Here is a 26,270-nt window from a genome sequence, read left to right on the forward strand (position 1 = left end):
TGACAGGTAAAATTTAACACAGTAACATTTAAAATGGACAAGTACAAAATCATTTCTCAGATTAAAATGAAACAAAACAGAGCAAAACCAAAAAGAACAAAAAAGCCACGAATACACTGCTTTCCGACAGTATAAGTGGTTTAAGAGCTCCTATTTATTCTAAGCAGAATAAAACCCCTGTATTTGATGGAATAGTTAAAAAGGGCTGATATGCTATGCAGCTGCATTATCAGGAATATGGTGCCCGCAATGTGAGAGGTGAGAGCCCCACTCTATTCTGTCTTTGCCAAACCATGTAAAATGGCCCTGTATTTTAACCTTGTTTTTAAGGAGGATGTCAAGGCTTATGCGAGGTCTTGATGATGTCAGGTAAAATACGGTTGGAGGAACCAGGATGTTTAGCCTGAGGAGGAGAAATCCTTTCAGGAAGACTTGATCTCTGGCTTCAAATATACGAGGATCAGTCACGAGAAAGAGAGATTAGACTTATTCTAGGTGATTCCAATGAGCAGAGTAAAACTATGGGAAGGCAAAAACCAGTTCAACATAAAGAAGCATTTATAGAGCTTTAGAAATAGGTGCTTAATTTTTTTTGAATGAATGAATGATTGTGAGTGAAAGAATGGATGAATGGTCTCATTGGAATGTGATGCCTTAGAAGGGAGTGAAGTCTCTGTGCTGAAATTTTAAAGGTGAACTCTTCCAGGGGATGTTTTTAGGGGAGCTGAGGGTTGGTAGGAGATTTGAATACCTCTAAGGTTCTTACTAATTCTGAAATTTAATATAATTTGTGACTCTTTTAAATGAAGATCTTATGTTTTCCATATCTAAGTTTGGAGAGAATTGCAATGGTTCTCAACCAATGTAATTTCTCCCCCAAGGAAGCACTTGGCAAGGTCTGGGGACAGTTTTGATTGTAACATCTCAGTGGTAGGTGGAGGAAGGGAGGGGGATGCTACTGGCATTTTGTGGGTAAAAGCCAGGGATACTGCTAGTCATAGTACAATGCACAGCATCCCACAGCAAAGAGTTATCCAGTCCAAATGCCAGTAATGCGGAAGTTGAGAAACACGTTAGATGTTTCCCACTCATTTTAACCAGAACTTGGATTTCCTTGAGCAATGAGGTCAGATGTATTGAATGTAAAATACATTTAAGCTCTTATTTTCCAAAGACTTTCCATTCACTCAAAATAGAGTTATACTTGCCAGAATTACTAACTTTGACTGCAAAGAACTACATCGCACTTGCAGAAGTGGCCCTGCCTTTTGGGCTAAACTGTCCAACCTCTCTGCTCTGTCATTAATTCATCCTTTGCCTCTCTCCTGTACCTTTGGCATCTTCCTGTCAATGATCTTTCATAATAAAACAAAAGCAAAATAACTCTCTTTTTTTCTGTACATATTGACTAATCTTAACCCCCCTCCCTTTCTCAGTTCAACATCTGTGAAGAGTAATCTCCAATTATTTGCACAGCTTTCATACCGTTACTATTTCTTTAGCAAGAAACTGCTAGTGCTTTTTGGTTGTCAAATCTACTGCATGTATTTCAGTTCTTATCTTTAATTCTCCATCAGTTTTTATACAGTTGACCAAATGCTTCTAGAAAACCTCTCTTCTTAGTTCTGTGGCTCTTTTTTTTTTTTTTTTTTTGTGGTATGCGGGCCTCTCACTGTTGTGGCGTCTCCCGTTGCGGAGCACAAGGCTCCGGACTCGCAGGCTCAGCGGCCACGGCTCACAGGCCCAGACGCTCCGCGGCATGTGGGATCTTCCCGGACCGGGGCACGAACCCGTGTCCACTGCATCGGCAGGGGGACTCTCAACCACTGCGCCACCAGGGAAGCCCTGTGGCTCTTCTTGATCCCTTGAGGACTCTTCTCTTTCTGCCCCTCTATTATATTGATTTTTTTCAGTACTCTATCCATAATCAGCTTTCTCTTTTCACATGGCTCTTTCTAACAGATCAATATGTGTGGCGTTAAGTACCAGTTTATTTCTCATAACTCCTAAATGTAGAACTTGTAGCTATGACTTCACTCCACAGCTCCAGATCTAATATCCATTTACTGCCTCTAAATGAGACACAGTCATCTCAAATTCAGAGTGTCTGAAACTGATTTTTTTTTCCATGCCTGTCTTAGTCAGTTTGGGCTGCTTTAATAAAATAACATAGACTTGTAACAACATTGGCTGGTAAACAACAAACATTTATTTTTCACAGTGCTGGAGGCTGATAAGTTCCAGATGAAGGGTCTAGTAGATTCAATGTCTGGTGACAGCCTGCTTCCCGGTTCATAGACAGCCATCCTTCTGCTGTGTCCTCACATGGCAGAAGGGGCAAGGGAGCTCTGTGAGGTGTCTTTTACAAGGGTTCTGATCCCACCCTCACAACCTAATCACCTCCCAAAGGCCCGTCACATCCCATTAGGGATTAGGTTTCAACAAGAAATTCAGTCTACAGTAATCCTCAACCTGTTTGTCTTCTCGTATACCTTATATTTGTGATTGGTACCACAATCCAGACATTCACTCTAGTTACAAACTCCGGAGTCATCCTAGACTCCCTTTTCCTTATCTCCCACTCTAGCCCATTAGTCACCAAGTCTTTTTTTTGTATTTCACTTTGTGAATTTCTCTCGCATTCATTTCTTCTTCTCCATACAGATTTGTGTGCTAGCACCTCATTTAGGTATGTCTGAAATCACCTGTATTTGTATTAAAGCAAACTTTACAAACTGAAAGAAAAGAAGATGGTCATGTTGCTTCTCACTTAAAACTTTTCAATGACCCCATTTTAGCGACATAACAGAACTCAAAGTAACTAACATGGCTCTTAGGCCATTTGTGACCTACCAGCCCTCCAGTCTCCTCTTCCATCACAAGCCCCAATCACCCTCCAAGCGAACTAGACAAGTTATTCATGCCATGTCTTTTTATAAGTTGTGCCTTTTATTTAGAATGCCCTGGTTCATTACAATTTTATTTATCCTTTTCTTAAAAATTAATTCTGTTTTTAATAAAGTAATAAATATACACAAATTTTAAAGAATCAAATAGTACTAAGAAGTTTATAATGATGAATAGCAGATCTTTGTACCTGCCTTCCTGCCTCTTCACCACCCTAGAATCAACCACTTTTGACTCCTTCAGGTGCCTCTTCTGTGTTTATCTCTGTATTGCTAAACAGTATGCTTATAATGCTATTTCTTGACTTGTCAAGTTTAGACTTTTACCTATTGAGATTCTCTTCTAATTCTAGTATAGTTACTATAGGGGTGATACTCAAAACACTTAAGAACTAGCACAGCACAGATTATGATTAATCACAACCACTTTCCCCACATGGTCTGTGTTGGCTAATTACTGGTCCTGATTTTATGACAAATTTTGTTAAATTATCAGTATTTACATTATTATTACCATATAAATATTGTCCACTGCTGAAACAAATAATGTACTATAATTATGTCATAGTACATTATAACATAATTACTTGCTTACACAATTTTCATTTTCTAGAAGTTATTAATTGATGTTTTAAAAAATCATTTATTACTCATTAAAAACTCACCATAATTCCCGCCTTCTCAGTGAGTCTTTGCTGCCAGGCAGAGTTGATTCTCTGCTCTGTGTTATTCCTGTATTACCTCTTTCGTACTCATCACACTATACCTTATAGATCTGTGTGTCTATCTTCCTTGTCAAAATGTGAGCTCCTTGAGGTTAGTGATAATATGTTATCTTTGAACCTTCAGTGCTGTGCACCAGTGCCAAACACAAAATGTTTAATAAATATCTGTTGAGTTATGGATGGAACAGGAGTGGCCTTTGTCTTTGAAGCAGCCTTCAATATTGGGTGGATGGTTTTGTGAGCATGTCTCTGATTTCTGAGTCGCTCCATACAGATCACTCACTCAAATGCCTGTCAGGGTCTACACAGTTAAAATAAATGAACGCAGCAAGCCCGATGGGGTCTGTGGCATTTAAAGTGGTCACGTGCTACTAGGCTCTAGCCAGCTGTTGCCATGAAGGTGTTTCAGATCTGTGTTGCCAGACCTTCTGCTTTTCAAATAGAAACAGGAAAATCCAGGCTTGATATGAACTGTCATGATTCCATTTTTTAAAACTATGCAGACAAAGTAAATGGTTCTTCAGGCTCAAGCTCGATTTGGTTCATAAGCACCAGCTGATGAAGATTATTAGTGGGAGTAGGAGGGACTGTGGACCCTGTCCCAGAGCCTTGAGCTTGGCGTCCGGTTGGCCTGAGAACGTCTCTACCGCAAGGGGTCCTCCACAGGGGCTCTACCCAGTGGAATTCCTTTGCCAGCGGATGCCAGCATGTGGAGTGAGCCTTAGCAGAAGAGAGCCTGGGCTCAGCCTGCCAGAATGTTTGGAGGGCCAGGCAGGGTTTCGATAGAATCAGGACTTGCTCTGTTATGTGGAAATAAAGAATGATGTGTTAAATCGTAAGTGATAGTGGGAAGGAGCAGAAGAAGAGTAAAAATTGTATACTATGTGCCAAGCCCTGTGTGTGCCTTTTCTTATGTTACTCAACTTAGGTTTTACAATAGCCCTGAGGCAGAGATATTGTCATCTTCAGTTTGCAGATGTTGAATCTCTATGAGATTTAGTTTATTTTCCAATTTCCATCATCAGAACAGATCAATTGCAGAATGAACGCCTCTTGAATCTGCCCATGAAGAAAGCCCATGTATGAGATTTTAAAAATGATTTAAATCTGTTTTTATAGTAAAAAAGAAGATGGTTAAAATTTTCCACTAGAAATTGATTGTTTAGTTTGTTTGTTTGTTTATAGGTTGACCTAAGATTGGTCAATCTTTCAACATTTGTTGAATATCCATTGTATTCTGTGTTAGATTCCAGGATTATCAAACTGATTAATATACAATTCCTGTGCTTGAGAAGTCATAAATGATTGTTTCTGGTTTCTTCTAAGTGTGAAAGGAGGGAGCCAGGTATTGGCATAAAAGATAGGAAAAATCTGGAAATTTGGTTGCCAAATTTTTGTTTTTTTTTTTTAAATTTTGAGCTATTCCTTTTTTCTTGTTGCAATCAACAGAATATTCAGATAGAAAAATAAGAAAGTGCAAATAAAGAAAATTAAGGAAAAAGTCTTCTTCTAACCATTGTGGGCAACTCTCTACCTACTTACTTACCCAACTTTTTTGACTATTTATCTGTATGGATATTTTTATACTTATCACAAACAGACGCAAACACTCAGATCCCACTACATCACTATTCTGTAGCCTGCTTCTCTTACTGAGGAATATTTTGAAATGTTTGAAAATCATTTTCTATGGCTGAATAGCATTTTATTGCATGGGAGTATTCCCTATATTTAATCAATTCTCTATTGTTAGATATTTAGGTAATTTCTAATTTTTTATAACCCATGTCACGTGGAGAAATTTTGTAGCGAAATCTTTTTATGTATGTTAAATTATTTCCTTAGGAAAACTTACTAGAAATGAAATTACTGGATTTAAGTGCATGTACAATTTTAAGCTTTTAGCTTTTAGCAGACATAGTGCTAAATTGTCCTCCAGAAAAGTAATACTAATTTACCCATCCCCGATGGATATGAGTTTCTATTTCTCTTCACTGTTTCCAATGCTAGTTACCACCTCTTTTTTTTTAAAAAAAATTTTTTTTCGAATTCAATAGAGATAGAAAAGAATTTCTGTTTTGAAAAACTCTTTTTGAAGACCTTTTGGCCTTTGACCTTTCTGGATACTATTGTTCTCTGGTACAATACTATCACTTTGTGTTTTGGTTACTTGGTCGGCTCTTTACCTGCCTTAGTAGCTTTGGAGCAGTTTGAGGGTAGAGCATGTCCTATCCACCTGTGTGTTTCTGGGTGCTCGTGGATATTGGTTGAACTGAATTGTACTGGAGGACATGTACAGTTTAGAATCTTGGCTAGATGTAAAAATGTCAATACAATCCGTGGGCAGGTTACTCTGTTCCTACCAGTTACATAATAATGAGAATTTAATTGAACATCGATTATGTGCCAGCAGTGTATTAAGTGCTTTGCACACTTACCTGGATGAATCCTCACAATGCTCTGAAGAAGAGATAATAATCATCTCCACTTTGCTGATGAGGAAACTGAGAGGTTATAAAACTTGCCCAATGTGCATTGGCTGTCAAGTGGCAAAAGCAGGTTGTGAACTCAGGAAAAGTTAACTACCAAGCCGTCTTATCTCTCCTCCACTGCCCTCCCCTCTCCAACTTCTTATTATAGATATTTAAAAATATATATAAAAGTAGAGAGAACAGCAGAGTGACCCTTGATATACCTACCACCCGGCTTCAGTAGTTACCAATATGTGGCCAATCTTGTTTCATCTATGCCTTTCCCTCACTACCTCACAGCCCTCTTCCCTGGTTGGATTATTTTCAAGCAAATCAGAAATTCATTAATTTCCTTAATAAGTATTTAAATACATATCTCTAAGAGATATGGACTCTGTTTTTTGTATCCAAACCACAATATCATTATCACACTTGAAACTATAACAATTTCTTCATATTCTCTAATGTCCAGACAATGTCAGATTTCCTTAATTATCTCATAAGTGACTTTTACTGTTGCTTTGTTTGAATCAGGACCCTCGCAAGGTCTACACTTTGTATTCTAAGCTGTCCTAACCTCAACACAGTGTTCCTCTCTTCCCCATGCCTTTCTATGAAGCCTGTCCTTGTTAGAGACAGAGGTACTTAGCTGGAGGAATTTGAAAATTTTAAATAATTCCTATGAATTGAATATCTAGTTTGCATCTCCCCAGAAAGAAGCACACTCAACAGTTTATACCTGAAAAACACTGGGTCCGTGTGGCATGGAGAAAATACATTGCTACGCAGGTTCATCATCCCTTCTCCCTGGAAATTCATCAGTGTATTCATCCGCTGGCTGAGAACTCCCTCTGTTCTTCTGCTTGTAGGATAAGGCTCCATCACAACTATGGTCAAGTCTCCTCATTTAAGGGGCCAGGGCTTGTCAGATGTAAGTGATACTGGCTTGAAAATTCTGTCTTGAGCCCTGAGCTTAAAAAGTGAGACACGCTGGCCTGTGTAGCCCTCCCTCGCTGCGGGAGAATGACTTGGAAATGGAAAGGCTTGTTATTTTCATAAATCGTCATGACTTTGATAGAAACTTTCACATTGAGCACATTTTCATTGAACGAGTTTTCATGTTTGTTTTGGTTCTGTTTTAAAATTGAAGGTCTAGTGATCCTCCACTGTGTCGTGGCAGATGGGAATTCAACCAGGAGTCCTGAAAATGATGGCCTTCTCTGTGGAGATCGTGGAGAAAATTGCCCAGGTAACGCATAACAAGCGATGCATTTGTTTTTATCAGCTTTATATTCAACCTCAGAAACTTGACCCCCCTAAATTTTAAGTTGTTGATAATATAATAATCATAAAACTAGGTAGTTTTGAGCACATGTTAATGTACCAGGCTCTGGGCTTTACATATAGTAATTCATTCATTCCTTGCAAGAACCCTATGAGCTGGATAATATTTTTTACTTTATTTCAAGGTGAAGCTAGAAAGAATACGTAACGTGCCGAAGGTCACACAGCTGATATATCACAAATCTGGGATTCACGCTCAGGTCTTTCTCATTCTGGTGCTTCCATTCTTCATCATTATACTATTTGGGGCATTGTAGATGTGTGTGTGCTTCAGTCTCCAGCATGTGATGTCTTGGACTAGATCCGTAGAAAGCTGGCATATTCTATTCAAATTAAAAAAATATTTTTTTCTATTTTATAACTTAGAAGAGGGAAGAAGGCACCAATTTTAAAACATATTTTACCTTGAAGATTCCTGAATTAGCATTCTCACATTTAGTAGTCTGAGGCAGGGATCAGCCTTAGTAAAGAGTCAGATAATAAGAATTTAGGTTTTGTGGGTCACGTGGTCTTTGTTGCAACTATTCTGCTCTGCCATTGAACTATGAAAGCAGCCATAGACCTATGCAAATGAATGGCCTTGGATGTCTTCCAATAAACCTTTATTTAGAGAAACAGGCCGTGGGCCAGATTCGGCGTTGGGGCCATAGTTGGCTGACTCCTGGTCTAAGGTCTGTCTGTCCTTTATAAATTGCATGGTCTGGTGTTCTACAGGAGTTGTTTCTTATTTTAAAACAAAACAAAACACAACACAGGCCAATTCCAAAAGTAGGGCAGAGTGGAGAAGAGCCTCTTGTATTCCCTGGAAACTTCTCTGAGCTGGGAGTATGGTGACGTGGTGTAAGTGCTCCTTTCCTAGCACCCTGGGAATGTTGTAACTGAGCCAGGAACACGCTGAGCAAGTCATCCTGATGTGAGTCATCAGTTCCAGCCCAACTTTCATCTTTCTTTCCCTCCCACTAGTGGGTGGTCCGGAGAGTGCCCACAGTCTGTGGAGTCCATCGCTGTGTTAGGTCACGCTTGTGCAGGTCTTGTCACCCATGTAGTGAGAAGGACAAAGCCAACTTTATGTGTTTGTGTGCTTTTCTTCAGTCTGGTTTCAAATGTCTTAAATGACAACATTTTCACATTTCCTTTGGGAGATTATTCCATAATCTGATGATTGACAGTGTTAAAAAAAATCTTCCTCATCATCCTCCTAAATGTATTTTTATATTTTTTTATTGTAGTAAAAACATTTAACATGGGATCCGCCCTTTTAACAAAATTTTAAGTGTACAGTACAATATTATTAATTATGACAACTGATGTTGTATAGTAGATCTCTAGAAATTATTTATCTTACAGAACTGAAACTTTAAGAGGAGAGAGGAGAAGAGATGAGAAAGCATCGAGCCTCAATGCATTGCAGAATTTAAAGGTTAGGGGAGCTGAGGTCAAACCAGCAGGGGAGAATGAGCAAAGGAGGTATCACATGCATTCTTTTTTTTTTTTTTCCCACACGCACTCCTGAAAAACAAAAGGAAATACAATTTTTTCCCTGTCGATTCTTCTTTGTCTCCTAGCCATGAATAATTTTAGATACATGAAATACACTCAAATCTCAATACTGGATTCTTGTTTTCCTTTAAAGGGCTGGAATGAAAAGGGCAGCTCTAAGTGAAGGTTCACTCCTGTAAGCTCAGAAATGGTTGGCACAGTCCTTCTGGTTAAAAGACATGCTGATCAGACCTGATTGGCCCCCCATGTAAGCATATCCTAGTAAACCAGGAAGGTAATAAGTACATCTGTGAGATTTATTTTTCTTTTCCTTGAGAAACAGACCAATTCACAGTTTTACAGGAAACTGCATTGAATGGAAGACAAATGGGAATCCTCAATTATAAAACATTTTCCAATTTTGCACTTTTTCAAGAGCATCATGAATTTACATTCTCCTGTCCCACAGAGATAGTTGGCAAGATAAGAAGGAAAATTAACTTAAAAAGTATAAAACTTTCTTCCTCCCCTCCTGGCTTAAGAAGGTTGTAAAATGAAGAAATCCTTATTGGGAAGATGCTTAGAACATTAAAGCCTCAGGCTGTACTTCATAGAATAGGAGGAAATGTTTCTCCAGACTCTGCTGTGACCACTTGAACTCTTCTGTGCACTGGTTGTTCCCCCTATTTTTTAGGTCAGATATCTGTGTGAGAAGATGAATTTATAGGTATTTGTTTTCCTTCCTCTCTCTCCTTGATAACACTTGTGGGACTTCTATCTCAAAATTTAGTATCCCTTTTTAAATCTCTTACACAGAGATTGAACTATGTACCTAACTAAAGGTTTAGAGATACAAGAGGTTATAAACATTGTAATGAGATTTACCAAAAAAGCATTGTCATAGTAATTGTATATTACCTTTAGAGTTGATTTCAGAAGAGTTGCTGATATTAATATCATTTGCAAAATCATTGAGTAGATTTTTCATGAGCATTATTGGAATAAATAAGGGAAGGTTTTCCGAAAAGTAAACCTAATGTATCAATTGTGAAGAGTTTTAATCACAAAGGCATCACAAAGCCTGTTTTGGCTTGAGGATAAGAACCATGTACAGAAAGACTAAGGAATCACACTGTTTAATCAAAGCATCCATCAAATTGAGGAAAATTCCATATTTAAACTAGGTTATTTGGGTGTCTGCTGTATTCCTCCACTTTAGTTTGGCCCAAGGGAATCCATCACATGTCATCTAATTATTCATATGACCCTAAGAAGGTGACCACTCCCTATCTATCTGCCCATACTATCAGTGAAAGCTATTCTTTTTCCTGATCCCTTTTACTAACTCTTAGAATCAAATTTTGACATCACTGATGTGCAGTAGCCCTGGTAGTTTCTTATTTAATTGGTTGTAGAATCTCTGAAATACAGTGTCTCATGAAGAGTTTACGATATGTTACCTGTGGTGCCCATCTGCTTATAAGATTGTGTTGCGATCTGGTCCTCTGGTACATGTAATTTTCTCCAGCAATTTTGTGGGACAAACTCACTCCCAGAGGAAGGTTCTGGTTTGAGGAATGTGGGTTGGAAAAGAGTAAGGTGGGAGGGAAAAAGATCAGTTAAGTTCCACCACCCCCAGTATCAGGGAAATCTTCACGGCTGTTACATTTTCAAGACCATACCATTTACTTCTCAAAAGAGAAACACAATACATGGGACTAATCATTCTTTTGTCATAAGATTAACTTTTCCTTTTTCTTGGTAAACACCACTGGAATGGAAGGGTAGATTTTGCTATCCCCTGCCCTATGTCATCAGGTCTCATGATAGTCAGAAAATGTTAGATTTCACAGCTGTTCAATTTTCAGATAATGTGACCTTGATGAATATTAGATGAAAGCAACTGGAATTTTAGGTGCATTTCAAAAGGGGGAATGCTGATAAGCCTTCTCATTCCATGAGAAAGAGAGAGGATCCCATTTGGGTTTTTTTTTTGGGGGGGTGGGGAACGCGGTATGTGTGATTAATTTTTCTTCCAGGTTTTAAAGTTCCAGAGAGAAAATCTTAGGACATTTTCTGCTTGGTGGCATGGAAGGGTTTTTAAATCCAAATAGTGCTGGGAATATTTAAGGGCATGCTTATTTGCAAAGGAGAGAACTCTGTGAGCAATCAAAACAGGGCCTGGCAAACATTTCCCTGGCATGGATTTGTGTTGCTTGGATGAACCAAGGCTGATCAAATCACTGCATCCAGCAGCTGCTGGTTAAGGCGCTCTCTGGTATCTTGCTCTGTATGGTGTTTATTAAAAGACTGGCTATGTTTAAAGGGGCGTGACAGCCAGAGGAATTAGTAAAGTTCAGGATACAGAGCCATATGGCTTATATTTAAAGTCAGGTGTGCTTTGCAAAGTAGAAAAGACCTTTCTGGAGCAAGGAGATCTGTCAGTAAGTCTTACCGCTTCTTTACGGGAGTATAGTTGATTTACAGTGTTGTGTTAGTTTCAGTTGTACAGCAAAGTGATTCAGTTATACATATATCTATTCTTTTTCAGATTCTTTTCCCATACAGGTTATTACAGCATATTGAGTAGAGTTCCCTGTGCTATACAGTAGGTCCTTATTGATTATCTATTCTTAAAATTCATCTCCTTGCCCTCCATTTCCCTGCCCCAGGTCTATATCATGTATGTCTGCATGGCTCGGATATGCCTTGGATTCCTCTTTTCCCCTTTGGCATCTTCCTACTTTAATCCGTTGTGCACTTTCCTGTCTAATACATTGATAAAACACTTCACAGTTTAGGTTTTACATATTTCGTGTAATTTAATCCATAAGAACCTTCTTCAGCTCTCTCCCACCTTGTATTTCAAGGGTAAACACTTCAGCCCACTGACATTTGTGGTCTCTGACTTCCATTCACAGCCATCCTTTGCTACTCTCCTTCAGGTCTCTTCCATATGCATTAAATCTACCACCCACCTCCTGCATAAGGCTGGCGTATTCCCAACCCCGAGCTTTTGCTCTTGACATTATCCACAACTCAACTGCTTGCTCACCTCCTCCTAAAAAAGTCTACATTTCCTAGAAATTTTCTTTAATTAGATAAGCCCTCTTTGTACTGGCACAAGATTTCTCTTAGAATTGTCAGGATTTTCAAGATTCTAGAATCAACTCATTTACCGAGGACTTTATTGTCCCAGGTACTTTGCTAGGAATTTCCACATGTATTTTTTATTTGAGCCTCTCAACAGCCCTTTAAGGTAGATGTTATCATCTTCAATTTCCAGATGATGAAACTGAGGCTCAGACAGCTTAATTAGCTTGCCTGGACCCATAGGGCTCATGAAAGGCAGAGCTGAAAATGAAACACTAATTTCCTTCCTCCTAAGCCAGTATTTTTTCCACTGTTTCCATGTTTCCATGGTTACTATGGTTGTTTTTACTGGTTTGTTGCTTTTTATTGACTTAAATTTGTTCTATTGTACCAATGTAGATAGTTAGATAGGATATCCCTTATTTCTTTGATGTTTTCCAATGCCTACTACAGGGCTATGGAAAGAGGAAGTACTTGATGGATGGAAGCTGACCTTCATTTGATCAATTTATTTGCCAAAGTACACAGATCTTTGGCTTTGAGACACTTTGCAGTTCTTTCTGGGAGAAATTTCACTAAGAGTCCCATTGATTGGCATGCGTGGGAGCAAATGTCTGGCACGTACAGGCAGTCCGCATGGCTGGTAATCAAGTCACCAACCAAAACCAGGTCAGCCAGTGCCTCAACAACATTCTGTCACCCTCCAAAACTCTGTGACCTGGCATCACAGAAATCTGCTGTGTATAGATCATCCAGAGTCCTTTGCAATTCTCCTCTCTGGTGACCCTGGGCAATTTTTTTATATAGATATATGTATGTATATATACTCATTTCATAATATTAATTAAGAAGTTTAGTAGCCACTGCTATTTATAAAGCGATCGTGTAACGTCATTGGGGTGCCAGGCGCCATGCCAAGCCTAGTGTGAAATGCGCTCTGAAGTGACCACTGTAGGCTTTCTGGGTCCACAGGTATCTGAGTCCTGCAAGCTGTCGGTCACACCATGACTATGGAAAGGCCAACCCTGGGCTGGAGCTGGCTAGTTAGCAGTTTTCTCTGGGTGTGGGCAGGTGTCTGTTGCGAATCAACACATGGAACAGCTAGTTAGTATTTCTTTACTGTTTCTCTTGACAATCCTTGTTTCTTGAAACTTTCTACACGTAAACGCTGGAGAAATCCCTCCACATTACACCCCCTGGTGAAAAATTAACTTTGAAAACTTAGGCAATTAAGATTCTGAAAGGTAAGACAAGGAAGTCAGTGTAGGAGTGAAATCCTGGATATGAAGCTTACAGTGTTTTCCTCCTTCAGGGCAAGAGAAACCCTCCAGGGGTCAGATGAGAGGGATAATCTCCCATTCAGAGAAGCAGGACTTCTGGGTGCCGCAGGCTGAGAGCAGATGACAGCTACCTGCCTGACAGAGCACCAGAGTGGAGCAGGCAGAAGCGTGGACTCTGGGACAGGACTGCCTGGGTTTGAGTCCCAGGTCTGCCACATATTAGCTGCATGATCTGGGAAAGTGATTTAGCCTCTTTGAGTTGTGCTTTGCTCATCCATAAACAGCAGTTAGAACAGTGCTTCCCTCACAAGCCTCTTCTGAGTATGAAATGAGTAAATACAGCCCTCCCTCCGAATCTGCGGGTTCTGCGTCCGCAGATTCAACCAACCGCGGATCCCAACTGGGGGATACCGAGGACCGACTGTAAGTGCCATTTAATACAAGGGACTTGAGCATCTGCGGATCTTGGTGTCACCTGGGGTCCTGGAACCAATCCCCCTCAGATACCGAGATGACTCTCTCTATAAAGCTACAGACCAGCATCTGGCACTAAGTGCTGAGTTTAAGTTAAAAAAAGAAAAAGAAAGGCAAAAACTCTCCTCTCTTTTCAATGCCATCAGCCCCATGTCTCTGACAATCTTCATGGAAAGAAGAGGCTTCTCTCTTACCACAATTATGCTTTACGCTTTTAACAACACTAACGTTTCTGAGAGGTAGTTTGGACAGAAATCTTAGTTAAAATATGAGACGTTCCGGTCACAATCCCCATTAGCCAATCTCTAGGGCTAGTTTCGGGTCACAAAAGTCCGACATATGCCAGTGTAGGGAGAAGGAGAAATGAGACATTGGAGTATATTCCAGAGAAAAACTGGCAGCACAGTTAGGAATATGATTCTACTTACAAATGTATATTTAAAGTGAGTTGATTTATTGAATCATTTCTCATTCTTCAGCTACGACCACACAACCAAAGCGAAGAGGCCACTTCTCTCGTTGCCCCAAACAGTACAAGCATTACTGCATTAAAGGGAGATGTCGCTTCGTGGTGGCCGAGCAGACGCCCTCCTGCGTGTAAGTGAGGCGCTGAGCCGACAAGCAAAGGGGTACAGACTGGTGCCGGTTTGGGGGGTGACAGGACTGGAAAGTCTGAGCTAATCCAGCCATCTGTTGGGATGCAGTTCCCCCTGGTCCTACCCCCTCCCCTCCCTGCGCCACTTGTTTAGGGGCCCCCGTTGGACAGCTACTTATGGAGAAACTGACGCACACTTTCCTGCTGAAATATGAGCATGCGAGAGTCCAGATCGCCTTCCAGGCAGGGCTGTGTCTTCTGCTGCCTTGCGCAAGCAAAACTGTTTCTGTCCAGTGTTAAGGATGCTTTTCAGCTCAAATAAACTCCCAGGGGTTTGTTGCACTCGAATGCAAACACAGTCTTCTGGCGTGTGTTAGGTGGTTCATGGTGAATGTAAATATGAAAGAATTTCTGCCAAATTACAAGCTACTTTTGCAGGTGTCAATTAAGTGCATGGAGATCAGTCCTATTTTTAGAGATTCACAAAGCCTGTTTAGTACCGCAGGGAACTGGGAGGAACGTTCTCTTTCCAACTCTTGGTAGATTGAGTCCAAGTTTAATTTTACTCAGGCACAAACAAATTTTTTGCATATCTTAAATATTTATTTTCTTCTAAAGATGTCTCTGTAAAGTGCTGTCTGAGACCCTACCTCATAGAGGAGCAAGATGATTTCTTAAGTATATTTTTGACCTAAAGTCATAGAGCGCTGATGTTCTTCTGTGTAGTTGCCCCAGGATTCTCTCTTTTTTTTTTTCACGAGTATCTCAGAACAGTGATTCCAAGCCCTGATATAGTGGAACATTGAAGAGTCATGGACTTCTTCAAAGTTTGATTATAATTAAATTTAATTAAAAAATCAATATACACAGATAATACTTAGAGGGGAATAAGAAAAAAGACTAATGTAAGGAAATAAGGAAAATGTGCTTGTGTGTGTGTTGGGAAAGATAGAGCTGATTTTTGTTTTTTTATAAATGTATTTGTTTATCTTTGGCTGCGTTGGGTCTTTGTTGCTGCGTGCGGGCTTTGTCTAGCTGTGGCGAGCAGGGGCTACTCTTCATTGTGGTGTGCGGGCTTCTCACTGCCGTGGCCTCTCTTGTTGCAGAGCACGGGCTCTAGGCGCACAGGCTCAGTAATTGTGGCTCAAAGGCTGTAGAGCACAGGCCCAGTAGTTGTGGTGCAGGGCTTAGTTGCTCCGCGGCATGTGGGATCTTCCCAGACCAGGGCTCGAACCCGTGTCCCCCGCATTGGCAGGCAGATTCTTAACCACTGCACTACCAGGGAGGTCCAGGAGTTGATTTTTTTAAAAAAATTCATTTAATTGCTCACTGACTTGGGAGAATATCATGAATTTTTAAACCAGTACATTTCTTTAACTGGTCCCTATTTTTAAACCAGTACATTTCTTTAACTGGTCCCTATGTCTGTAGATGTACTGTTCTTTAATATTGCTGCCTTCTAGAATGAAAACCACAGGGTGTAATCTACCTGCCTGAGATCAATACACAGCCTGTCCCCCTCTGTCAGAGGTTAAAACCTATTTTCTCCCTAGCTTCTCTGATGCTGGCTTGACTTTCTAGCTATGTCTCTCACCACATTCCCCAATGTTCTTCCATAATCCTACATTCCTTTGCATGGCTTATTAGACAAGCTCTTCTCATAGTCTGAAAGTTTATTCTTACTAACACTTTAAGATACAACTCAAACATCAGCTCCTCCTGGACCCCTGCGTTGATTTGAGTTCGATGTCCTTCCTCTGTGATTCAGTCACACTTCTGTGAAAGCTTTTTTCCCCTGGAGCATCACTGTTGATTTCTCTGGACATCCCTTCTGTGGCTGTGGGCTCCTAGAGGCCAGGGATGATGGCTTATTCATTTTCATATCCCAGTGCCAAGCACAGTGCCTAGAATTTACTAGGTGTGCAAGAAATGTCTGACGAATAAATGAACAAGTCCCTCTGTCATGGTTCATCTAGTGCTGTGCTAGATGTCAAATCCAAGACCTTAATCTGAACCAGGAACACCTTCTTAGTGGTGGAATGATACAAAAATCAAGGGGAGGAGGAAGAACACGCGAATCAGGACTCAGGTTTTGGAGTAAGACAGACCTAAGTCAAGATTTTGTTTCCGCCAGTTATAAGCAGCATTAACAATGGGTCAGTCACCTTTCCTGAATGTTTTTTTTTTAAAAAATAAATTTATTTATTTAATTTACATTTATTTTTGGCCACATTGGGTCTTGGATCCTGCGTACGGGCTTTCTCTAGTTGCTGCGAGCAGGGGCTACGCTTTGTTGCGGTGTGCGGGCTTCTCATTGCGGTGGCTTCTCTTGTTGCCGAGCACGGGCTCTAGGCGCATCGGCTTCAGTGGTTGTGGCAGGAGGGGTCAGTAGTTGTGGCATGCAGGCTCTAGAGTGCAACCTCTGTAGTTGTTGCGCACGGGCTTAGTTGGTCCACGGTATGTAGGATCTTCCCAGACCAGGGCTCGAACCCGTGTCCCCTGCATTGGCAGGCGGATTCTTAACCACTGCGCCACCAGGGAAGCCCCTGAGTGTTTTATCATCTATAAAAGAAGATACCATCTTCCTTTCAAGTGTTGAAAATTAAGCAAAATAATACATCAGGCAAAAGTACTTACTGTGATACCCAGCACAGAGTAAATGTCCCATAAATTGTACCATTCAAGTGAATGGGAAGTATACATCCTAGGCCTGACCTTTTAGGTGACTTGGTGTGGCACAGATCAAGCAAAGCTGTCTTGTAATTGGTGATTACGCTATCTTGGGAAACCATAAATATCTCCTTTTGCTTGGGATCATAGGAGTTTGTGGACTCCTGTCTTTACATAAAAAACCAAAGTGTGTTTCAAATAACTCAAGTCCCTTCTTAGTCTTCTCAGTATTTTTGTGGAATGGAGATCGTTTGTTTCCAGGTACATAACTTTGATTTCTTTACATGGCACAATTCATTTAGGTAGTGTTACATGTGGGTGGGTGCATGAACTGGGGAGCCAGACTTCCTGTATTTGAATCCAACCCCACTCACTTATTTTCTCTTTACTTCAGTTTCTCCACCTGTCAAATGGGGTTCATAATAGCACCTACTTCAAAGGTTGTTATAAGGATCAATTGAGTTAATACTTATACATCTATTAGAACAGTGTCTGGTGATTATTTCTGAATAGCAATCCCAAATCCTGATTTTTCAGAGTCCTCAAGGGTCATAGCATCTTTAAATGTTATTTTTAATTTTAATTTATAAGACGTTTGTTAAATAAAAACTCACTTATTCATTTGCTCAGCATTTATTAAACATCTACTAGCATCTTTCACCCTTTGCCTCTTCCTCTCCCATTGAAATGACCATCAGCTGATATGTTATTAATTTGATGAGCAGTGAAACAATGTGAGAGCCACTGTAACTGGCTGTGTAAGAGTCTGACCAGCTACATGGCTTCATTGGGTTATAACTTACAGGAAGGACTGCTTACTGAGAAATTCATTTAAAGCATGGGTGAGCAACTGAACCCAGAACTTATAATTAGAAAAACATTCTAAAAGCAGCAAGTAATTGCTATGTACTTTATGGGCACAGTTATTTGTTTAAAAATGCTGTATTTAGTAAATTTGTTAGAGAAACATTTCTGCTAATTGGAAGAGACTCTATTTGTAGATTTTAATTATAACCTTAAAAAAAAAAAACAGAACTCTAAAGACCTCCCTCCCACACATGCAATTAAAAGTGATTTTTTCCCCCCCAGTTCCAGTCCTATGTGCAAAAGATTTTTGATATTTCAAGATATTTCTAAGCTCTCTTCCTGTTGTTTTGACCTTGCAATGAACAGCCTAGCTATCTTGCAGGAAGCAATTTTCCTTCATACATCCTGGGGTCATTTTGCAATAGATGGCATTAGGTGTTTTTTCTCCTTTGCTTGCCTTGAGCCTCACCTTTCAATTGATGGTTGTGACTGAGCGAGGCTTTTTTTTTTTAAGCATTGTATCAGCTACAATATTGCCAGCCAGTAAGGGATCTCCTTACTTGAGAAATAAAGCTTTGTGGGAATTAACTGCCTTAGCTCTTATCGAACATAAACTGTCGAGTGGCCTGGCAATAGATCCTTTCATAAAAGAAACAAACAAACAAACACAACCAAAAATGAGGTTGCACAGGAATCTTTGTAAGAAGTAGAGCTTCATCTTTCTGAGATTTCAATAATTATGTATATGACCAGTGTCTCTTCGTGTTTTGAATGAGTCTGAGGAGAAGAAAAAGGGAGAATATTTGTTAGTGCAAAGGTGTTGATGTTACAACACATAATTTTGGTTTTAAAGTAGCCTCAGACAAACTTCTTAGTCGTCTTTTATGCATCTTACACAATTCAGAGAATACTATGAATGGTCCCTAAATCACTGAGCTGTAGGGGGTTGAGTGTTGCTTGGACAAATCTCCGCTTGGTCAAATGGCTCTGTATCTGCACCTTCAGAAGTGGGGCATATGCTAAGTTGAGGTGAATTCAGGACTGTGTTGACGGAGTTGGAAGAATGAGAGGGGGAATAGTGCCATTTGGAGAGTCTGTTGATTTCTGGTCACGGCACTTTACTTGGGCCATAGGAAAAAGGGGCATTTAGAGGAGAGTGGAGGGCATGGTGTACAGTTCTGAATATGTGGCCTCAGAGGGTCAGATAAAGCAACTGGAGAGGACGAGACCTATTGTATTTTGAGGGGATGCAGTTGGGAAGGTGGTGAAGGGAAGAGTGTTACCTAGCTGTTACTCCTGAACACAGTAGAACCAGAACGGATGCATGGAAGTTAAAAAGAGAGGCCAGGGGGCTAGGGGTTGGGGGGAGAGAAATCCTGTAGAATAACATTTATGGAGCTTTCTATGTGTTCCATGTTTGATCATATAAGACCATATACTTTAAAAATAATTTATAATAGGAGAATTTGGGCACACTGAAACGCTTTGTATTGTCCTATGATGAAATGGGAAATCCTGGGGCTTTTTGAATTCCCTGTCCTGGGGGTATTTAAACACTTGGGAGTGCTGTGTAGGGAATTTTATCAGCCCCTTCCTTTCAAGACAGATTTTAGTAAGTTGTTATCATCCCTGTTTATTGATATTAGGCATATTATTAATGATGTTCAAGGGATGACAGGTTTTCAGCAAAGAATGAAATTTCTCATGAACACAGTGGTTTTACAACTTAACATTTTTTAAGGAACTACACCCTTTATTAATTCCAAGTAATGAATACAGTGTTAGCTTCTTCAAAAAAGAAACAGTAAAGATTCTTAAAAGTCTTTCACTTTTGACCTTGTTGCCCTCTTCTTGTTTCACTTTTATAGCTGTGATGAAGGCTACGCTGGGGCGAGATGTGAGAGAGTTGACTTGTTTTACCTAAGAGGAGATAGAGGGCAGATTTTGGTGATTTGTTTGATAGTAGTTATGGTAATTTTTATCATTTTGGTGGTCGGCATCTGCACATGCTGTCAGTAAGTACTTTTAAATTTAATTTTAAGGGAATCTGAAAACTTTTATCTTTCCTATCTTCTTTCCTTCCTTCCCTCCTTCCTACCTTTTCTCTTTCCTTTTTGCTTTGATTTAAATCACTTTTCACAGTTTGCCATCATTTATTTAGAAGCATTTATAATAAACACAGGACATATACTTTTTGTCATTTTCTGAGCATAATTATTGTAATTTAAAATAAAATTTATATAAATCTCCTAATTAAAAAAAAAGGAGGTGGGCAAAATGAATGAAGGTGACCTAAATGTACAGACTCCTAGTTGTAAGATAAATAGGTCATGGGGATGTAATGTACTAATGGTGACTATAGTTAATAATACAGTATTGTATATTTGAGAGTTGCTTAGAGAGGAGATCTTAAAATTCTCATCACAAGAAAGGAAACTTTTGTAACTATGTGTGGTGATGGATGTTAACTAAACTTACTGTGGTGATCGTTTTGTAATATAAACAAATATCAAGTCATACCTGAAATGAATACAATGCTATATATCAGTTATATCTCAATGTAAGTCAATTATTTAGTCCTAAAGTCCATCATATTTTATGTGGGTTTATTAATAGGCTAAACAATACTTTTATTTTCTTAAACTGTACCATGACACAACAACTTTGAAAGATGGAAACAAACAAAAATATTTTTTTCTTGGTCACATTAAAATAATGAATTTTATTTATGAAAGATGACTGCACTGTTCCTCCTGTCTTTACTTTTCATTATTTACCTCATCTTTGGTAATTAAGAAAAACCTTGTTTTTTCTCTGAGACAGAATGGCTTGGTATAATTCTTAAGTTAGTTTTGGAAACTCATCAAATATTTTATCAGGCCAGGACTCCCACATAGCATGCTAAAAAGGCATTTTCTAAAATGCTACCTTCTTGTCTAGAGAAGCCTCCTAAATTGTTACATTTACCCTCGGGCTGTGGTATTTATTAGAGGAGGGTGTTGCCTGATTCCTTTCTTTACAACATTCTGGGTAGAAAGGCATTAGCATAGCTGTCGGCAGTCTAGAGTGATTTTTGTCCCAGCTCTGTCATTAGACATCTTTGAGACCTTGGACAAGTTTCTTAACCTCTTTAAACTCTGATTTTATTTTCTGTAAGACAGAGGATTAAACCAAATAATCTGTAGGATTCCTCCTAGGTATAAAATTGGAAGGTATTTTTCAAGATTTTACCTACTTTATGGCAAAAAGGAGTTTTTATAAGGCCAAGTTTGGGGCAGAGCTGGGAAATGCCCTATCTTATTACATTAATTTTACTTTAAGAAAACTGGACTGCAGCCCAGAATATCTAACACACTTCTTAATTAGTATATCTAGAAACTTAATTAACATATCCAGAGGCTACCCTCACTCTCTTGGTTTTCTTATGTCTGTTTCCATTTTGTACTATTTCTTATTTACACATTAAATAATACTTATCAGTCTATTTTGTAAAATGGCTTGGCCTGAAAACGTTTCTTGTGCTCACCAAGATCTATCAACAATTAGGTACCATATTCTTCCTATGTATCTATAACTACACCCTATCTGCACTGATGCTATTGTAGCTATCATGTGAGCCTAGAGAAAGGGATGGATAAAGAGAGAACCTAAATTTTATTTTTTTAAAAAAGGAACCTATACATTTTTAACAGTCTAGAAATAAGATCATGGGCTCTCTTGATTAATTTTGTGATTGCATTAACTAATAGGACCACACTAATTTCTAACACTTTGTTTTCCAAGTCCTCTTCGGAAACATCGAGAAAGAATAAAGAAGGAAGAAGAAATGGAAACTCTAGGTAAAGATATAACTCCTATAAATGATGACATTCAAGAGACTAGTATTGCTTAATGGTAAGTGTGATAAACTTGGTAGATGGGGAACACGTGACATTTACCTGGTGAAGTAGGGCTTAACTGCATCAAGTAAATCATTGTTTGGGATTTGATTATGTTTAAAAACATCTAAAAATAAATTGACTTTTTTTTTTTCATAGAATCTGAAGCCAAATAAAAGACTTTCTCATATGTTCCTTTTGGATGTCACTCTACCACAGAGATAGAATGTGGACTTTTATATACTTTTTCTAATGTACTGAGATCAGTCTGCTTTCTAGTTCTGCATGGCTGTGGTCGTTATTTTATATTCTTATAAAATATTATAAGATACTTGACATATTTTTCCAATATATCACAAGAGAGAAGAATTTTAGTTTAGACATCTCACACTGAAAGGAAATAACAAAAGCAATATTTTAATAACTGCATTTATTGAGCATTTACCACATGCCAAGCACTGTTCTAAGCTCTTTTAAATATTCTATCATTTGGGATTTCAGCAGGAATCACAAATCCTCTCGGATGATCCAAAAAAAGACATTTCGATGAAGGGGCTGGGAGTGCAGGGGTGAGGGTACCCATAGGAACGTTGAGGCTCCCAGAGTCTAGCAATTGCAGGAGGCTGTAATGCTGGGGGAGAGGTACCTTGGCCTTGAGAATCTGGCTGTGCTGGAAGACCCCACCAGGCAGGAGCTGTAGCTGTGGATAGAAATAGCCACAGCCGGCAGCTAAACAATGAAGGAGGCAGGAAGTGGAGAAAAATGCCCCCAAACCTTCTCTCCTCTTGCCTTCAGATCTTTGGCAGGTGCCTCCCACTAGCCAAACTCAATGAGAATCCAGAGGAAAAGGGAGCCCTTGTGATGCAATCTGTAGGTCAGCCCCACCCCGGAGCGCGGAGCAGCAGCACAGAGGAAGACTCAAGGGGGCAGACGGAGCATAACTAGCTCAGTCAGACGGGGTAGTTTTGTCTGTAGGGCATCAAGCACAACCAAACTGGTTTAAAATAAAGGAAGTGTATTGGCTCACACGCACTGGCAGTCCAGAGGGAAGGTAGCATTCACACTTGCTTGTACCAGAGTTCCCATGCAGAGAACAATTATTTCTGTCCTTCTGTTCACCAGTTGAAGAGTTGGCTTCATCTTTGGCTAACTCCTCTTAGGTCATAGAAGAGGCCGGTAGCAATCAAGGCCACATACTTTCTTGTTCCCATCCAGCAAGCGAGAAAGATGACTTTCTATAGCTCGCCCCACAGTGCAAAGAATCTCCTTTCCCAGGAACGCCCAGCAGAGTAATAGGGTATAGTAAATGCTTACCAAGAAATTATAATATTCTCCTAACTTATTACCAGAATGACACGAATGAATTGAAAACAAAAATGCTGGCTCTAGATATTTTTTGTAATTACATAGTACATTTCTTTTCAATGGCTTGCTCTTTTTTTCCTTTTTCCTGCAGTCTATGAAGGTACCTCCAGGCTGGTGGCAAACTACAAAATACCTTACTCATTTGAAAATGGACAGACTGTGTCTCAGGAAAACAGCTAGCAAAATGAATTTTAAATAATGTATTTACTTTTTGTTTGTAATGTTAATTTGTGTTGTTTACTGTTGTTTTTATAATAATAATAATAAGTAATTTTATTATTATATAGTATTTGGGAAAAGCACCCAGTTAAGAAGGGAAATTTTAATAAACTTCCACTTAAGTTTTGTCACCGGGATTACTAGTCAAACAAAAAAGAAGAGTAGGAAGGAGTTTAGATCCGAGGAATTGAATTAATAATAAAGCTACTATTTATCCCAAACTTACTATGTGCCAAGAGTTTGAAATACATTATTTCCTTAATTCGTTTAAGGATCTATGATCCTCATTTCTCATGTATAGAAACAAGCCCTAAGAAGTTAAATAATCTAACCCAGTTTTACAGAGTTAGGAATAGGTAGAGCTGAAACTGGAACCAAGATTTACCCAAGTTCAAAGTTTGTGCTCTTAACCATCATTGTTTTTTCATTGGAGTTGTTGCAACCTAACTCACAATATAACCCAAGACTTCACCCTAAACTGTGTTTTGCCATGACTCAGACACTGGTGCATTTTCCTGCAGAAACTCAGAATGCAGAGTCCTGGATATACGTTATTGTTACCATCATGCTTTCCGTAGTCTTGACTTTCATTATGCTTCTTTGCTCCTTTATAAATTCTCAGTGATATGCACACATTCTTACATTTCTAAAGCAAACAGATTTGCCCCATAGCTAGGGTAATGAGCAGAGATGGGAAGTAAATGCCTGAAGTCTTTAAGCCCCAGGTAAGTGTCTATGCTTGCTAAAGGATAGATAATAGCACTGGAAGAGGCTACGTATCCCGGGGTAAATGGTCAGTGACAGTACAGCAGAGCCCAAGCAGACACTGGCTGTGACCATACCCTCATTTGTTCTTCTAAGCAAACAGTACCCGTGATTGCTCTCAGGTGAATTTTGGTGCAATCAAATTATGACCATAGTCATCTATTACTTGGGATCATCTTGCCAAATGCTCCTTCAACTCCAGATTACGGTTAATAAAGATTCTTTTTAAACCTGAAACAGCAGAATGCACATTGAGCCAATATTCCATAGAATATGGAATTTCCTACATTTTTATAAAAAATGATGAGATGTCCTCAAATGGCTACACTTTGGCTGTTGTGCCTGTCAGAAAAGCAGCTTTTCCAGAATCTTTGTAAATTTTACTTTGCAGTGTAGGCTCCACACCCAAAGTGAATCAGAGAATTCAGAGAAAAGGTGAAGTTGTCTATTACCTTTTATCACGTGTCATGTTTCAAGTGAGACTGAGGCTGTGCTTATGTAGAACACAGAAATAGCTCAAATATCCATGAGAGCTAACTGAGACAACTGATCATTTTCTAAATCCATTTTTTCTCCTGAGAGTGACCACTCTTGAAATAGGATCAGTTTCAACCAATCCATGTCGTATACACTTTATTTTCAAAAGCCTCCTCTGAGCTCCTTCACGCTCTTTCTCTTTCTCAGTCTTCACTGATAGTAAGAGTGCTTGAAACAAACAGAGGTTGGTTGACCAGTGGATTCTCTCAAGACAATTCAAGCTTGGGAATTTTCTTTTGATGCTAAAATATTAATGGTGTCTCTTGAAATTTGGTAGATCGAACTACCAAGAAAGTACTTCAGAGATTTTCGTATCTTTTCAAAATGTATTTTGTAATTGTTTTGCCTATGTTAAATGACCTTGTTTATGTAAACTGTCAGTATTATCATGTAATAAAATAAATTTATTTTTAAAACAAAGCAAATGTGTTCACTTAGGAATTTTCTATTGTTACCATGAATTATTAATAGAAATAAATTTGAACATTATTGCCTTAAAAAACCTTATATATTATAGCAACTATCATTAATACGTTTGAAATAGTCTACTCTGACCACGTGTTTTCCTTCGAAACTAAAGAATTTGGAGGTGTGGTAGACACCTATGAGATTGTCTGCCCAACAGCCTGGCCATATTTTTTAACCTCAGCTCCCACCTCCAGCTGCGTTTGGTTGGTCTAAGGCGGGCACTTGATGAAATTGGGCCAATTGGAGTCATTCCCAGGGAAACTGGGAACTCGAAATAAAGTTACTCTTCTTTGGGTTCGTGGGGTATACAGACGTGCATTTTGACACTTTTGGCAGTCATATTTTGCTCCGTGTGGACCAGAAAAGCAAAAGAAGCTGGTGAGAGAAGAACAGAGGTGAGAGGTGAGTTTCCCGATAGTCTGAGTTCATATCCCGTGCATTCTCAAAGTTTAGATTCATTCCATTCCCGTGTGCAGCCTCCACGAGACCTGCTGGTATCTTTATGATAAATTCCTCATTTGACTTAAGCTAATTCTATTTGGATTTCTGTAACCTGGAACCAAGATCCTGACCAACTCTGGTGCATCATGAGGTTGTGGACAACAGTTGCTTAAAGCAGAAATGACATCCTTTATGAAACATTATGTTAAAATCCCAGAGAGGAGGGTGACTTAGCCAGCTTAGAAGGAATCAGGAAAGGCTCCTGAAGGAAATTACATCCGAAGACTGGCTCTGAGAAATAAAGGTCTCTGCCCAAATCCTGGGTAAAGCCAGGTATTTCTCGGACCCTTGTCAAATTCTACAGAATTTCTTGGAAAGCTCTAGCAGTGGAGGGGCTAGTGGGTGTTGCTACAAGGGAATGTGAGAAGGGATGGAACCAAGGCTTCGTACCTTGTTCCAGAATGTCCTGTGCATGACAGGGTAAAATATTTGGGCATGTGAGGTGAGATGTTCCCAATTCCAATACTGTTATATTATTAAGCGATGGGCTGAGATGGAGGAGAGCTTTTATTTTCTTTCCTGAAGTGATTATTTGGGCTTCTACATTTTCCACTCTGCATTATTGCCCATGGACTTGGCAGGTTACATAGAGAGTAGAGTAAATTGTTCTGGGTCAAATAACTTGCTATTTGGATAAGGCCCTGGTTTGTGCAAAATTCTGTGAAGGAAGTCCAGGACATATTTCAGCGCTCA

At 39.4% G+C, this 26,270-nt stretch overlaps 1 protein-coding gene across 1 annotated transcript in view; it reads left to right on the top strand.

Annotated features, from left to right (window-relative positions):
• BTC (betacellulin) overlaps positions 1 to 25,022 on the top strand; it is a 41,373-nt gene extending 16,351 nt beyond the window's left edge. Inside the window, exons 2-6 of the mRNA XM_012536879.3 lie at positions 7,253 to 7,351; positions 14,252 to 14,369; positions 19,713 to 19,859; positions 21,628 to 21,738; positions 23,179 to 25,022. Coding sequence (XP_012392333.1) covers positions 7,253 to 7,351; positions 14,252 to 14,369; positions 19,713 to 19,859; positions 21,628 to 21,736 — 473 coding nt within the window. The 3' untranslated portion in view covers positions 21,737 to 21,738; positions 23,179 to 25,022. The remainder of the gene's footprint in view (positions 1 to 7,252; positions 7,352 to 14,251; positions 14,370 to 19,712; positions 19,860 to 21,627; positions 21,739 to 23,178) is intronic.
• Positions 25,023 to 26,270: the final 1,248 nt, after the last annotated feature.

The sequence above is a fragment of the Orcinus orca genome, chromosome 4, assembly GCF_937001465.1.
Source record: "Orcinus orca chromosome 4, mOrcOrc1.1, whole genome shotgun sequence".
NCBI lineage: Eukaryota > Metazoa > Chordata > Mammalia > Artiodactyla > Delphinidae > Orcinus > Orcinus orca.